The sequence below is a fragment of the Notamacropus eugenii genome, chromosome 2, assembly GCF_028372415.1.
Source record: "Notamacropus eugenii isolate mMacEug1 chromosome 2, mMacEug1.pri_v2, whole genome shotgun sequence".
NCBI lineage: Eukaryota > Metazoa > Chordata > Mammalia > Diprotodontia > Macropodidae > Notamacropus > Notamacropus eugenii.
In genome coordinates, this window is record NC_092873.1 from 148270172 (window position 1) to 148287363 (window position 17192).

Sequence of the window (17192 nt, forward strand, 5' to 3'; positions counted from 1 at the left end):
CATCAGCTCTTTCCCTGCTGTAGAGCAATGGATTCAGATGAGAAACAGCTGTAGAATATTGAAGAGACTTGGCATTTTAGAAGCACTGTAGTCCCAGTTAACTGAAATTATTGTAATGGATTCTGCTGTAGGAATATTACTTCTTGCAGGAATCCATAGATAGCATTCTAAGTGACAGAACAAAGAGACCATAGACAACCTAAAAAGGAAAATAATAAATGGGAAAAATTCTTGTAGGGAAAATCTGTACACAGTTGAAATATAGTTAACTTCTTCTCTCCCACATTAGGTTTGTGATAGGTCTATTCTGATGGAACTGGAAAAAGGAAAATAAAAATCTCCATCTCCTCACCCTAGCCAGTATCCTTTTTTTTTAATGGGGTCCCCATAGTACACATTCTTTCTCTTCTGTGAAGGCTTTTGAAGACTCCTTTAATAATTAAAGTGGAGAGATTTGAAATTTTGAATGACTCTTGATTCTTTTATGTAAAATTTGATATGACAGTAGATTACGTACTTCACAGTACACTGTGTGCTGAAACTGTGACATTAATTAGGAAATTTGTCCTGTGAATCTAATAAAAAATGCATAGCAGGTCTTGGCCAAACTTTATTGAAACTAATTATCTCAAGATCATTATGGTGCTCTTCTCCTTAAGTACTGAACTGTGTCTCCATGAAGTATGTTTATCATCAGACTCACTCAGCAAATGCCTGCTACCACAAAGTCACTTGGGGAACTTGGCAAAGGTCTGAAACTTTCATATATCTCAGCTTATTAATCTGTGAAGAGGAAAAACATCATTGCTTCCAGGTGTTGGAGCATTAATTGGTTAATTTCATTGAACCCCTTGATTTTAATTAAAATGCAGTTAAGTTTTATTGCAGAGATAAGTAAGGACTTCCCTGTGATTTTGAGTCACTGGTTATCCCTATCATGCCTCACTCACTGCACCAGTGTGTACTTAGTATTTTTATTTTTCTTTAGTGGTAAAGAAAACAGCTCTACTCTCTCTTCTCGAGGTAGGGACACTGGGTCTGAGTTCTCAAAGACTAGGCTAGTAAAGTGCCTATTTGAATTGGTCCTACTACCTGAAAAAGTTTCACCTGCACATGAAAGAAGAATATTTGTCTGCCTTTTGGAACTGTCAGTTTATCAGTCAGGTCTTTCAGTTCACAGACCTCCTCATTGTCAGTAGGTTGGTCATCAGATGATGAAGTTTTGGGAATAGGGAAACTCAGGAATGCTGTCCACAAAGACCTTAGGAGGGTTGTGATTTTTATTGTCAGATGTAGCATTCATGTGAGCAAGTTCATAGAGCTTTGGGATAATTGATATGTTCAGTGGCAAAAATTACAGGGAATAATACTAGCATTGCTAAGAAAATAACCCTTTGCTGTATGTCCTTAAGAGTCTAAATCTTAAGGAGACACACATACACAAACATATGAAAAGAGAGACACTGACATATCTGTTGATCTATATGTTCTTGTTTTCATATTGCCTGCATTTCTTAAACTCTCTCCCTGCTACGGCTACAGAGATCATCCCTTATAACAAGTAGATAAAAAAAGAAGAAAAAAGTTTGATAAAATTAACATATGTAGTGTTCCATACCCATGGTTGCTTTTCAAAAAGTAAGTAAAGGGATACTTTTTTATATCTTTTCTTTGAGTGTAAGCTTGGTGATTATAATTTCACGTCTTTCAGTTTTGATGATATATCACTGTCTTTTCCACTTACATTGTTGCTGTCATGTATCTTGTTTTCTTGGTTCTATTTACTTAAATTTGCATCAGTTCTTAGACTCCTTTCTTAATGATTCTTTGTTTCTCCAACATACACTATATTTTCCCTTTTTCGTCTTTTTGCCTTGAATACCTCCCTGTGAACCCAACATCTCCACCTTCTTGAACAACTACTGATTATTCAAGGCACAGCTCAGATGCTTCATCCTTCAAGAAGCCTTCTGTAATTCTTGTCATACCCAACTATAAGTGACCTCTCCATTTTCTGAGTTCTGATAGCACTTTGTACTATTCATATGACATTTATCACACTGTAGCTTATCTTTTAGTTTTTGTGTGTACATGTCTCTTCTCTTTAAGGATAAGTTCCTTGAGATCAAGAGTTATATCTTAATGTTTTTCTTTATTTTAAGCCAAAGAACCTAGCAAAGTGTTTTGCATACAGCAAGCCCTCAGTAAATATTTTTTGAATAAATGAATGCTCATCAGTAATTTAAAGTTCTGGAATAGCTTCAGTGCCCACAGGTTTTTTTCAAAGCAGTCTTAACCATTCTTGATAAGTGACAAGCCAATAGCAAAAGTTTAATAGAGGAATAATATTAAGGCAAGAAAAATAGAGGGCAGATAAAACATTTTTTTGTGTACAAGAGTAATACGGAGTGACTAGTTCCATGATGCTCCTCTTTCCTTCCCCCCCAAGATTATTTACTGTGGGTAAAGGATTTATCATGAACTTATACATACATGCATAGTGCACACAGACATACACAAATATATACACACGTATGTATATATAATATGTTTTTTTAAATAACCTATTTTTTAAGTTTGCTAAAATATTGTTACACCTATAACTGTGAGGACTGCTACTGGGAAAAATAAGGAAGATAATTACTTTCTTTGAGCATATTAAATTTTCTTTATTTACTTCCATTATTTGAGCCCAAATTGAGCTTTTAAAGACAGGGTTTCAGAGTTTAAGCTATTGCTGAACTTTTATCAAGTAAACAAGAATGGTTTTTTTTTTTTTTAAAAATTACTGCATAGTAAAGTTATAGAGGAGAAGTAATAGAGCAGTTTTTATTCAGTTGAAAAAAAAACATCTAGTACTTTTAGTTGTTTTTTTCTTTTTAAATTTTGTTGACGGGGAGTTCACAGTACTATATGATTTTATTTGGAATATTTTGTATGCATTAAACATTGAGTTATCAGATCTTTCAGCCCAAAACTTTTGTTAATGAGAATTTTTGTAACAGAGGATGGGTCTTAATGATGATTCTGAGGTATACTGCAAGATCCTGAAAAGTCTTCTGAATTGGCAAAGACAAATTGAATTATGGTTCCTATAGTATGGCCTTTGAGATGATGCATTCTTTAATGTCTGTGTATATGCAGCTGGGGGCAATAGAGAGATGAATGAATGGAGCATTATTAAACACTTTGTACAAAACACTGGTTAACTACTGAGGATCAGATAGAAAAACAAAACAGTTGCTGCTCTCAAGGAACTGAAGTTCTAATGGAAGAGACAATACATATGGAAGGGTTTGGCTGCAATCTCATGTTGCTTAGGGTACAGCAGTAAAGCAGATGTTGGTGCTTCTTTAATGCAATTTCCACTGATGATATCCTGTCAGTATCTCATGTTGGACTATTTAAGTGTTGAGGACTTTGGTGGCAAAAGATTTCCTTTCTGGTTCTTCATTAGCAGCCCCTGAAGAGGCAATTTCCAGGTTGCATCTTCACAAGTGCTGTTTCCTAGGATGATGGCTGAGGGAAGTACTGCTATTCCAAAGACTCCTGGGGTCAGGGTTTTGGGTTGTCTCTGTCAGAGTCTGAGGGCTGATGGTGGTCAAGGTCCTTTGACTTTCCTGGCATACGCTGCCTCTTATCTTTCCTTCAGCTTGCCTTGGTTCTTCAGTTAAGCTGACTTGCCTGCCCTGGGGGCGGCGGTCGGTTGCAACTGCTATAATTGCACAGTGAGTACAAGAAGGATCCAGTATATTACATCATAATGACTTTCTTGCAAAAATTTTATTAAAAAACATAGTGTCTTTATACTCCAGAGATTCATAGAGCCATGCTTGATAACATATTTGACTGTATTTTAATTATCCATAAAGACTTAATCTGTTTTGTCATGAAGTTTCTTCTAAAGTTTTGTAAACACAGACTCCCATCAGCCAAAGTCCAATTTGTCATTTTTTGCTCAGTGAATTCAATTCATGCAGCATAGTTGTCTTATCAAAGGATTTCACTTGTAATAAAAATAATAATCACCATTTATATGACTTTTTGAAGTTACTAGTGTTTTTATCTACTGTTTCAGTGTTTATTGATAATACAGTTCTGTGCACAGTGGGCACTCAATAATGTCATTGACTAACTGTTCCCCATAACTAAAGTAACAGATGGTGAAATGTGTGAAAATAATACTGGGGAAACTGAAACATGTGGTCCTATAATTCTAATTTGAGCTTATCTGTTTTAATAGGATCTCCTTGATCTATGTGTAGAAATCATTTTATTGAATTTATACAGCCTCAGCTAAACAACATACATAAGACTATGTACCCTGATTTGTATATTAAAAGTGTTTTTACAAAGTTACATAGAGATACGTTTTTTGGCTGTTGAGTCTGGTCACATTTTAACTGTATTTTATGAACTATGTGCAGAATTTGGACTTGAGAGACATCAGGGCCCCAGTCAGCTGCTGCATCAGAGAAGGTATGTGAAAGCCATATTTTTTGAGCACTGATAGCAATAAAATATGCACATCCCCAATTTACAATTGAGGGAACTAAGGCAGTTAGAGTTTAAGTAACGTGCAGGGTCATACATCTAGTAAATGTCTGAGGTGAGATTTGAACTTGGATCTTTGTGACTCCAGGCCCAGTGCTCTCTATCCACTGAGCCTCTTAGCTGTTCCAAATTCAGTTTAGTTTAGGAAGATTTTATAGAGGAAGTGGGAGTTGAATTGGGCATTTAAGGATGGGTAAGATTTGAATCATTGAACAGAGAAGATGACACCCAAAATGGTAGGAATAGGATGAGATGAGATGAAAATGAAAAAAAAAAATCCAACTTGGTTGGTATCTGAGAAAGGAGGCAGAAAAGAGGCATAGTAAAGAGAAAACAAAACAAAAAAAACAAACTAGGGTGGATAACAGGAAAGATCAAATGGAACATTGTTTATTTAGAAGTCCATTCATTAGAATAGGCCTTTGAACAATATGTTGAGAGGAAGGACATGATAATAAGCAGTAGAGACCCACTGTAGGTTTTAAAGCTGGGGGGAAAAAGAAATAAGAAATAAGAAAAACAAACAAACAAACAAAAAACCAGTGGAATCTTTTTGAATGTTGAAAGTTGTGTGAAAGCTAGACTGGAGAAGGCAAAGAACATAAACCAAGAAATTAGTTAATGCCATAGTGTGGAGCCTGAACTAATTTCAGAATGAAGAACGGAGCCATGTGAAATACTACAAAGGAAGAATCAATAGATGTACTTGTTCACAATGTTGTTCAAATTTGCACTAATTATTTAATTTTATATTTTTGATAAGATTTGTGTAAGTATTCTTTGTTTTCCTTGGCTTCCTAATTGTGAAACTCTCAAATCCACTTAATAAGATTATTAGATATTAGTCAAAGCTATTTCTCTCCTATTTTACCTAGTTATTGCGATTTTTGCAGTATGTGGATTAACTCTGGAACACCTAAGATGGATTAATTTGATTAGTTAATTGTTAATAAAATCTTACTGGAATAAGTAGGATGTACTGTGTAACTTTAAAAGAAACTTAATGTAATTTTTTTTATTAAATGATAGGGATTAAAGACAAGATGGAGGTTCACACGTGGTATTTGAAAACATCAAAATTGGCTCTGGCATTAGCAATTATCCGCTTAAAACCACCACACAGAAATAGCAGAGAATATACAGAGCATCTTGCTAAGATGTTATCTGGACAAGATGGAGAGTGGAGATTAAAAGTCAAAGCTTTGGAAACTGAAGTTCTGCAATTACGCCAACAACTTCTTTTGAGCCAGATCTGTCCAAAACTTTATGTAAAGAATGGTAAGTAGGTGAAATCATTTTTTGAGTAATATGTAAGCTTAATTTATTGTGGTGATAAAATTCAAGACATTTCTAAAACATAAAGTTGAGTTTTTAATGCTTGTCCAATAGAAAAGCCAACTGATTAATCAGTTAAGAACTCTCATGTTTATGGAGCAGTCACTCCTTGGAAAGTATATAACCTATATAAGTGGTATTTTAAATATGCTAGAGTAGTTCATTTAAAAGAAATAAAAATTTAAAAAAGGAGCAACTCCTCATAGATTAAGACAATGTGTTTTACTTATGTATGTTTAAGGAATACTTTGAAAAATAGTTTTCATTCACTGGAGATAATTGTTTGAAAGCTGGATGACCATTTGTTGGATACAATTTAGAAATAGATACCTGCTTCAGGTATAGAGGTTGGACTAGCTTGACCTCTGAGATTTCTTTCACATCCAAGATGCTATGAATCTAGTTTCAGTTTTATGAATCTGTGGACTTTACTTTTTATCTAAAGAGGACCTGAAGATGTGGCAGTATATCAGATGTCATACAGAAAATGTGAGGTGAAACCTCTGACAAGCAATACCACACAGATTGAATGACTTATTAATAATGTTTTTTTTTTCCTGTTTACCTTTTTATGCCTCTCTTGAGACTTGTATTTGAAGACTGAATTTTTCTGTTGAGCTCTGGCCTTTTCATCAGGAAGGTCTGGAAGTCCCTTATTTCACTGAATGTCCATCTCCTTGCCTGAAATATTATGCTCAGTTTTGCTGGGTAATTGATCCTTAGTTGTAGTCTCAGCTCCTTTGCCTTCGGGATTTTATATTCCAATCCTTCTAGTCTTTTAATATAGAAGCTGCAATGTCCTGTGTGATCCTGACTGTAGTTTCTCAATATTTGAATTGTTTCTTTCTGGCTGCTTGCAGTATTTTGTCCTTCACTTGATAGTTCTGGAATTTGGCAACAATATTCCTTGGTGTTTTCAGTTTGGGATCTCTTTTAGGAGGTGACTAGTGGATTCTATCGATGACTCTTTTGCCCTCTGAATCTAGGACCTCAGGGCAGTTTTCCTTGATGATTTCTTGGAAGATATTATCCACGCTCTTTTTTTCATCATGGCTTTCTGGTAGACCAATAATTCTTAGATTTTTCTCTCCTGGATCTGTTTTCCAGGTCAGTTGTTTTTCCAATGAAATATTTTACATTTTCTTCTATCTTTTCATTCTTTTGATTCTGTTTGACTGATTCTTGATGACTTATAGAGTCATTAGCTTCTACTTGCCCAACTCTAATTTTTAATAGATTGTTTTCTTTCGTTAACTTTTGCATCTCCTTTTCCATTTGTCCAATTGTTCCTTTTAAGGAGTTATTTTCTCCAGTTAGGTTTTGTACTTCCTTTTCCTTTGTCCAATTTTCCTTTTAAAGAATCTGTTCTCTTCAGTGAATTCTTTTTTCATATTTTTAAAGTCATTAGCCAGTTTTTCTTCTACTTCTCTGATTTGGTTTTTAAAATCCTTCTTGAAATCTTCTAAAAATGCTCTTTGGGCTTGAGACCAGTTTTTATTCCCTTCTGAAGTTTCAGATGAGAGTACAGTTTCATTGCTGACCTCTTTGGTATTTGTGTTTTGGTCCTTGTCCCCATAATAACATTCTATGATCTTTTTTTTTTTCTAGTTTGCTTCCTGCTCATGATGGTTGCCCTTTTCCTGGCTTTTAAAGTAGATCTCTGCTTCTGGGGCACAGGGGGCTCTGTCCCACGATTCTTGTGCTTAGAACTTTAGGCTTTTTGTATTGTGGGCTCTGGTTCTTTCAGCTAGAAGCTAAAATGCTGTAGCTTACCTGGTGCTGAGCTAGCTGGTGTGCCAAAGCAGAGGCCAAGTGAAGTCTTTCTGGGCTTCCCTGGAGTTACCCTGGACCTAGCTGAATTAAGTGTCGGGGAGGACTGATCTGGCCACAGAAGGACACATCTCCTGAGCTAGAGCACAGGCAGCTCAGCAGTAGTGTCTTCCCATTTTCCCTGGCTGTGCTGAGGCACACCTGGGCTCCTAGAGTTGGCAATTATGGGCTCCCACCCCCTTGGGCTCAGGATCTCCTCCTGGTTTGCTGATGTGGGACAGCTTTGGTCCTGTACTGGTTCCCTTCACCCACAGCAAGAGGAATGCCCCTTTGCGATTTTCCTAGCCTCATGGGCTGAGAGACTGTTTACCCAACTTTGGCTGATCCCACTATTCCAGGATTTTCTTGGGGAAATATTCTCTGGGTTTTTCAAGGTCAGAAAGGGGAGGGGGAAAGCACTTACAGATGACTCTGCTATCTTAGCTCCTGGAAGTTCAAGTAGGTGACTTACAGACATTTAATCTGCGGGCTGATAGTCTCAGGAGTGGTTGTTGATGTTACCTGGGGTTCTGCACTTTTCTCTCACTTAGTTCCACTGGACTTCTGCCCTGGGCTGATGTGTTTGGGAATCCACACTGCTTCAGACAGCCAGGTGGTTCCTTCTCAGCTTTGCTATGGCAGGGTCTGTGCTGGTACAGCCTGTGCACTTTGCGCTCCTCCAGCCCTGTGCAACATATCGTTCTCGATCACCTTCCAGGCTGTCCTGGTCTGGAAATGTCACACTTTGTCTCCTATTAGATTCTGCCACTTTAAAATTTGTATAGATTCTCTTTTTAGAGTTATCTGAAGGAGTTTTTCTTAGAGCTTAGGTGAGTACTTGCTCTCACTCTGCCATCTTGGCTCCATCCCCTGAATGACTTGGTAAAACTAGTAGCTAATGCTTACAAAGCAAAGGTGACTTCTCCCCCCCACCCCCAACCTCCTGACCCATGCTGCAAATAGTGGGAAAGGACTGATGATTTGCTGGTCATATATGTTTCTTTTCAGTTACTTTTGCACACCTTGTTAAGAGCCTCATCTCTCAAAGTTTATTTACTATCTTTTTCTCTTAATTAAGCATGTGTTACTGCCAAAGATGATGTCTTCAAGCATATTCTATATTGTGGTTCTGTTTAGTCTTAAGTTCTGAAGGCTAATGGTTTCATTGGACCTTCCTTGCAACATGTGCTATTAGGTTATGGAATACTATTGATATCTCTGCAAATAACAACTGACAATTATAACCCTTTAAGATTTTGCAAACAGAACATTGTTACCTTGGAAATTAGATCACTTGTGTCTTACTTTCCACGAAGGACTGACCTCACCTACATACTTCGATGTGCTGAGATCAGCAATTAGATGATATGCGCTTATTAACTAAACAAGGAACTTGAGTGTAGTCTTGTGTTCCTCACAATAGGAGATAAGAATTGCTAACTGAGCTTGGTCCGAACCCAAAGGGGCTTGAGCTCTAGTAGGGAAATATGATTAATACCTATGTAACAATGAATTCTGAACTCATGTTTAACTCTTGTGTAAGTGCTAAGTATGAGCTAACATAGAATAATTGCTACTTTTTGCTAATGTCTCCCTGTTCATTTGTTTACTGTGTTGAGTTAAACCTTTGGTCTTAAGAGCCATAAATGTCAGCAGTAAGCATGCCATTACAAAGAACTAGTTCAGTAATTAGGTGTCAGCACAGACATTCTCTACTAATTATGCAGTCATTGTTAAACATTAACTATAGCATCTGTATTTGTTGTAACTAATACTGAATGTTGCCCTAATTTCCATACCAGAAGCCATTATGAAGAAAGTCATAATTTTTCACTTGCTTATGCTTTTGTTATTTAGGCTGATTATTTAGTTAAAAAAGATGTTTTTACATCTTGGCATTAATGCCTATATGGAAATAGCAACATGCTTTTATTTCACAAATGTACATATATATATATTTTATATATATATATATTATTGAAACCAACAAACGCTAAATGTTGATAATAGAAGTATAAATGGAATGTTAATTCATTTCTCTGCCTTGCTGAAGACATATTCTGTTCTTCAGTTGTCAAATTAAGTGCCTCCTGACTTGAAAATATGATGTAGTATAATATACTATCTAAGGGGATTGAGTGTCCCACTACAATTTATTTTAAGCTTGAGCAAAGTGACATAACAATTTAGTTATTGTGTAAGGCCCACACATGTTTATATGTACATACATGCATACTTTTATATGTGTAATACACATAGCTTCAGTAATAATGTCATTTCTATTAACCCTTCTATTAAGTCTTCCATTAAAGACTCTCAAGAAAATGTTAAAGTGAAATTCTGTGTGCACATCATCTACAGAGTTCAAGTAGCTTGCAAGTTCTAGAACCTTCATCTCCTCATATTCTCTAGTGTTCTTTCCATTATATCATTCTTATCTATCTATCTATATCTATATGTGAATATATACATTTTGAGAATTATCAGGAGAACCTACTAACTTAATATCCAGATGTTGCTATGACTCCATTACTAGGTGAGTGAAAATAGTATTACAAGATTTATGACCACATTCTAATCTCTCCAGGGCCTTTAATGTTGTAGGTAATGGGTTATTTGAGCATATCAGGGAATGGTAAATGTAACACATTTTTCTTAAGTTCTTTATTATATTTGTGGAATAATGACATTTATATAAAATGTTTTTGCAGGCTTAAAAGTGTTATAATAATCCCCAGCAATGACAATAAAATCTTGCTTATGGTTATGAGGCCATTTAATAACATTAATGCATTATGATGGAATGTTTGTTACATTAGAACATAACTGCTTTAACCATAAGAGTATGTTTTTCCACAGAAGTCTTTTCACTTATAGTGCCTGTGAGAGAAGTTTACCCATAGCACATAATTAAAATCAATTTTCTTCACAGCCAGAGCTAAAGGTAAAGTGTTTAAGTTCAGATATTTGGTGATAATCTAACTTACCATGTGCTAACTTAAATTTTATGTGTTAGGAAGGAATGGCCAAATTTAAATAGCTTCAAAAGAACAAAATAAAAAGTTAAAAAAAAGACTGTCTGAATAGATAAACATTGAAAGAGGTAAATAATTCCATTAGTTTTTTTTAAGAGAGAAAATTATAATAATTGACATCTATTCTCCATTAAGCCAGATATTTTTCCAGACCTCTTTTAAGCTTCCTTTTTTGTGTTATCTTTCCTAATTAGATTGTAATCTCCTTAAAGGCAAGGGACTGTCTTTTGCCTTCCTTTGTATTCCCAGTGCTTAGCACAGTGCCCGGCACATAGTAGACACTTAATAAATGCTTGTTGACTCACTGTACACTAATAATATCGTGTCTTGTGGTTTTAAAACTACAGTGTATACATATATGTATATATATATAATATTTTATATATATATATACACATACATGTATATGTATATATATACACACATACATGTACATATATATATATCATTTGATATTCACAACATTTTGATGTAAGAGATGTAGGCATATCAGGGAATATCAGGTATATACATTTGAACCATACAGTTATTTTGAGAAGCAGAAGGAAGTTTGAAATCCAGGTCACAGAAATCACAGAATTTGAGATTTGGAAGGGACCTCAACCACCATCTTGTCCAACTCATACACAAAAGGAATCTCCATAGCCCCTGCTTGAAGGCCTCTAATGACAAGGAATTCATTACTTCCCAAGATAGTCTTTTCCACTTTTGAACAGCTGTGATTTGGGGGAACATTTTTATTGCCTCAAGCCTGAATAGGTGGAAACCTATTACTTCTGTTTTTTTTTCTGGGGCATAAACCAATGATTCTAATCCCATTAATATATAACTACCCTTCATATATGTGAAGATAATTTTCAAGTTTCCCCCGCCCCAAGTTTTCCTTTTCCTCATGCTAAATATGTCCAGTTCCTTTAATGGATTCCTATATGTCATGGAATCAAGGCCTTTCAATCATCCTGGCTCCTTTCTTTGGGGCACTATTTCACTTTCTCATTGTCCTTCTTAATCTGTGGTAACCAGAAATAAATAGTATGCTCCAGATGAGGAAAGGTAAGGGCAAAAATATATTGGGATTATCACCTCCTTGTTCCAAGGAGACATGCAATTCAGTGCAACTTGTGCTCATGTTCTTTTCTGGCCACCATATAACATATCAGACTTGCAGTTCAGTGTAGGTGGACTTTTTTCAGAATAACTGTTGTTTATCCATGCAACCCCTATCTTTTACTTGTGAAGTAGATTTTTGTACCTAAGTCCAAGACTACTTTTTATCCCTATTGAATTTCATCTTATTAAGATTCTGTCTAGAGTTCTAATCTGGAGATGGGCCAAATATGGTGTGTGGTCCAAATCTGATGTTGACTGTTTTTGTGTGGTCTTTGAGCTAAGAATAGATTTTATGTTTTAAAATAAGTATGTGTTGTGATTAAAGATGTAAAAAGAAAAAAAAAATTCTTAGTTCACCAGCAGCACAAAAAGATCAACTGAATTTGATTCTCAATTTTTCCAACCACTGCTCTAGTGCCTTAAAATTGTTTTAAATCCTGGCTGTATTCTCCGCTATGTTAGTTATCCTTTCTAGCTTTATTCGCCTGTAAAAATGATAAGCATGCAATCCGTGACTGACCCCAAGTGTTGGATTACAAAATTAAAGAACTTAAGTCCAAACATAGATTCCTGAGATACTTCAGTGGACATTACCCACAAAACTATCATGAGGTCATTACCAACTGTTCTTTGAGTCTAGCCATCTAAACCAATTTGTCTTCTTCTATTATCATCCAATCCATTTCTTGCCACAGGACTAGAATGAGATACTTTGTTCAATATTTCCTTAAAATCTAAATAAACTGGGGGGACAGAGACAAGATGGTGAAGTAGAAGGACAGACCTGCTCTAGCTTTCCCCCCAAAGCCTATAAAATACCTATAAAAATGACTCTAAATAAATTCCAGAGCAGCAGAAGCCACAAAACAACAAAGTGAAAGAGATTTCCAGCCTAAGACAGCCTGGAATGCTGACAGGAAAGGTCTATCTCACCAGGCTCAGAGTGGAGTGCAGCCCAGCCTTCACTGGGCAGCTCAGCACAGACAGTATTGGAGCAGGCATTAGGGCACGGAATCACAGATAGCAGCCATGGTTCCCAGATTTCTCAGCCCACAAACGCCAAAGACAGCTTCAGAGGTCAGTAAGAAAGCTCTTTCACTTAGGTGAGAGGAGGTGGTCTGACCCCAACCCTGGCCCCAGGGTAGCAGCAGCATGCAATTTTGGAGTCCTTGACCTAAAGACCCTGGGGGAATCAAGCAGGTGATCTGGATCTCAGTTCTGAGTGGCAGTCCTGAGCTGAGGAGGAGTGCTGGAGTGGTGGAGCTGCTGGTGGTGGCTGTGGAGAGGGAATCCTCTTCATAGATCCTGGGCAGAAAAGAGTGCTTGTGGTTGCTCACAGACCAGAGTGCAGACCAGGAGAAGAATAAACACCTCTCCCTTGATTATGCCATCTTGGAGGAACTGAGAACGTTCAGGTCCCTAGAGCATACCCTCCACTTGACAAAGGACTCAAAAGTCGAGTAATTGGCTGGGAAACTGCCCAAAGAAGGGAGAAAAAATAAGACAACAGAAGCTTACTTTCTTGTTGAAAAGGTATTTTCTTCCATCCTTTCAGAAGAGGAAGAACAAAGCACACCATCAGAGGAAAACATAAAAGTCAAGGCTTCTACATTCCGAACTTCCAAAAAAATATTCAAGGGTCTCAGGCCATGGAAGAGCTCATAAAGAATTTTGAAAATCAAGTAAGAGAGGTGGAAGAAAAATTGGAAAGAGAAATGAGAGCAATACAAGAAAAAACATGAAAAGTGAGTCCACAGCTTGCTAAAGGAGACCCAAAAAATGCTGAAAAAAATAACACCTTTAAAAAACAGACTAACCCAAATGGCAAAAGAGGTCCAAAAAGCCAATGAAGAGAAGAATGCTTTAAAAAGCAGAATTGTCCAAATGGAAAAGGAGGTTCTAAAGCTCACTGAAGAAAATAATTCTTTAAAAAATTACAATGGAGCAGATGGAAACTAATTGCTCGGGGCTGTCCCCGAGCCATCGCCTGGTCACTTACTGTTCCTGTAAGCCTACCGATTTCCCGGTCTTTGGACGTCTCCAGCCCCTCCTGTGAGGGAGGGGAATGACCAAACAGTGCACCCGAGGAGGCTGTTTCCTTCACTTTATTGCTTACATCAGTCCTCCCGACCTTCCCTCGTTCCCCCCATATACCCTGTCAAAGCTCCTCCCAAGTTCCGCCCTGGAGGCAGAGCCAGCTCCGTAAGGGGCGTTCCCAGCACCCAAAGGCAGGTTCTCATCCCTGGGCGTCTCCAGGCTCATCTAGGGGGCCACGGTCCAGAGCTCGGCCCTCTACAACTAATGACTTATGAGAAACCAAGAAATTATAAAACAAAACCAAAAGAATGAAAAAATAGAGGACAATGTAAAATATCTCATTGGAGAAACAACTGACCTGGAAAACAGAACCAGGAGAGATAATTTAAAAATTATTGGTCTACCTGAAAACCATGATCAAAAAAGAGCCTAGATATCATCTTCCAAGAAATTATCAAGGGAAACTGCCCTGATATTCTAGAACCAGAGAGTAAAATTAAAATGGAAAGAGTTCAGCCATCTCCTCCTGAAAGAGATCCCATAAGGAAAACTCCTAGGAATATTGTAGCCAAATTCCAGAGTTCCCAAGTCAATGAGAAAATATCACAAGCAGCCAGACATAAACAATTCTACTATTGTGGAAATAAAATCAGGATAGCACAGGATTTAGAATCTTCTACACTAAGGAATTGAAGGGCTTGGAATATTATATTCCAGAGGTCAAAGGAGATAGGATTAAAACCAAGAATCACCTACCCAGCAAAACTGAGTATAATACTGCAGGGGAAAAAATGGAATTTCAATGAATTAGAGGACTTCCAAGAATTCTTGTTGAAAAGATCAGAACTGAAGAGAAAATTTGACTTTCACATACAGGAATGAAGAAGAACATGAAAATGTAAACAGGAAATAGAAGCCTTAAGGAGCTTTTTAAAGTTGAACTGCTTACATTCCTACATGGAAAGATGTTATTTGTAACTTACGAGACCTTTTTCTATATTAAGGTAGTTAGAGGGAATATATGTGTATGTGTATATACACACATACATGTATGTATGTATGTACGTATGTGTATACACATGTATGTATATGTATACATGAGGTGTTTTGGGTATGTATATGTATATTATATATGTGTAGGTATGTATTTGTACATGGGTGCATGTGTGTATGTATATATAAATATATATACATAGGCAGAGGCCACAGGGTGAGCTGAATCTGAAGGGAGAATACCTAAAAATTAAAATATACTGTCGAATGGAATGTACTAGGAGTAAGAGAAAGGGGGAGGAGGAATGTAACAAATCATCTCACATTAAAGCGGGAAGAAAGAGCTTTCATAATGGAGAGGAAGTGGGTGGAGAGGAAAGGAAATAATTGAGCCCTACTCTCATGGGATTTGGCTTAAGGAGGGAATAACACACACTCAATTGGATATGGAAATCTATTTTACCCTGCAGAAAGGCAAGGGGCAAGGGGATAGGAGAGGGAAGATAATGGAAGGGACAACAAATTGGGGAAAGGGATAAGCAGAAGCAAACACTATTGTGGGAGGACAGGTCAAAGGAGAGAATGGAATAAACGAAGGGCAGGATAGGACAGAAGGAAGCATGGTTAGTCTTTTATAACATAACTATTATGGAAGTGCTTTGCATTGTTACACATGTATGACCTATTTTGAATTGCTTGTTTTCTCAGTGAGGGTGAGTGGGGAGGGAGAGAGAGAATATGGAACTCAAAGCTTTAAGAATGAATGTTAAAAATTGTTTTAGCATGCAACTGGAAATTAAGCTATACAGGCAATGGAGTATAGAAATCTGTTTTGCCCTACAGGAAAATAGAGGGGAAAGGAGATGGAAGAAGGGTGGGTAATAGAAGGGAGGACAGACTGGAGGAAGTGGTAGATGGGGTGCATGCTGTCCTGGGACAGGAGATGGGGAAAGATAGGAAGAAAATTTTGAATTCAGATTCTTGTGGAAGTGAATGTTAAGAACTGAAAAAAATAAGTTACATCTTTCTTGGCTTTAAAAATAAATAAATCGTAACAAACTATTCTATGGCATGCATGCGTTCTACTTATTTAGTAGTCCTGGATGCAAGGGAAATAAGCTTAGTTTGGTAAGATTTATTTGCTAACTTTGTATTCCATCCTAACTTGATAATCACCATTTCCTTGCTAGAGGCAGCTGGGTAGCATAGTGGTTAGGGCATTGGATCCGAAGTTAGGAAGACCTGAATTTAAATCCTGCCATAGACACTTACCAGCTTTGAGCCTTGGGGCAAGTTTCTTAAGCTCTGTATGTTTCCGTTTCCTCATCTCTAAAATATGTTAATAGCAACTACCTTCTAGGGTGGTTGTGAGGGTAAACACATGTTTTAAATTCTTCACAAACTTTAAAGTGGCCTTTAAATGCTAGATGTTATTATTAAATGTTTGCCGGTTATTTCCTTAGTGATCCATTTCAGAATTTTCCCAAGGAATACAAACAAAACAAACAAAAAATCTCGTCCTAAAGTTTGCACACCATTCTCTTGCCTTTTTTGAAAACTGGGGGACAATACTTACTCTTCAACAATACTGTGGTACCTCTTCTGTGTTCAATGGTCTTTCAGATATTGCTAACATTTGGTCAGTTGTTACATCTTCTAGTTCTTTCAAAACTTGAGAATGAAGTTCATCTGGGCAAGGAGACTTGAATCAAGGGTAGTATCTGATCCCTGTTAGTAATTTTTGTTCTGTCATTTCAAGTACAATGGTAATTCACACTGTGCTAGATGAAAATTTTCAGGAAACAGAATTTCTGGGTCATTCAAAATCAATTTATTAATTATTGCTAGCAGATAATTAACAGATTGAGGTCAGCTGACCTTCCCAGAAGCAAAAAGGCCCTTCCTGGATAATATTGAATTTTTAAAGAACTTTTGGGAAAAAGGCATGTCCTTGAGAGTGGAAATCAACTCTAATTGGTTAGCAATCAATGAGAGGGTGGACACATTGATGAGGAGGTGGGCAAAAAGTTTTTCAGCTCCTCCTGCAGAAAGTGTGACCTAATCATGAGAGTCAGCTGCCTCCGGCAATCTGGGCAAAAGAACCCATCTCTACCCAGACCTTACTGGTTGATTTTCCCCTTCGTAAGCTAGGTCACCCTGAATTCTAATGAAAGATTCCAAGGTTCTTGTTTCCCAAGAGTAAGATCTCCGACTCGATTCTGTTTGTATGGTCTCCTAGTTGGGTGTAGTCCCACCAGAAATTGAAAAGCATCTACTCTGAAGGTGAGGGCAATCTCATTTATTAGTAGTATTCTTCAG

The 17192-nt window shown here is 37.1% G+C and overlaps 1 protein-coding gene across 4 annotated transcripts in view; it reads left to right on the forward strand.

The window, feature by feature from the left end:
• MEI4 (meiotic double-stranded break formation protein 4) overlaps positions 1–17192 on the forward strand; it is a 313130-nt gene that overhangs the window by 55572 nt on the left and 240366 nt on the right. For all 4 annotated transcript variants that reach the window (XM_072642650.1, XM_072642649.1, XM_072642653.1 and 1 more), the window contains exons 2-3: positions 4428–4479; positions 5584–5832. In XM_072642650.1, coding sequence (XP_072498751.1) covers positions 5598–5832 — 235 coding nt within the window. In that variant the 5' untranslated portion in view covers positions 4428–4479; positions 5584–5597. The remainder of the gene's footprint in view (positions 1–4427; positions 4480–5583; positions 5833–17192) is intronic.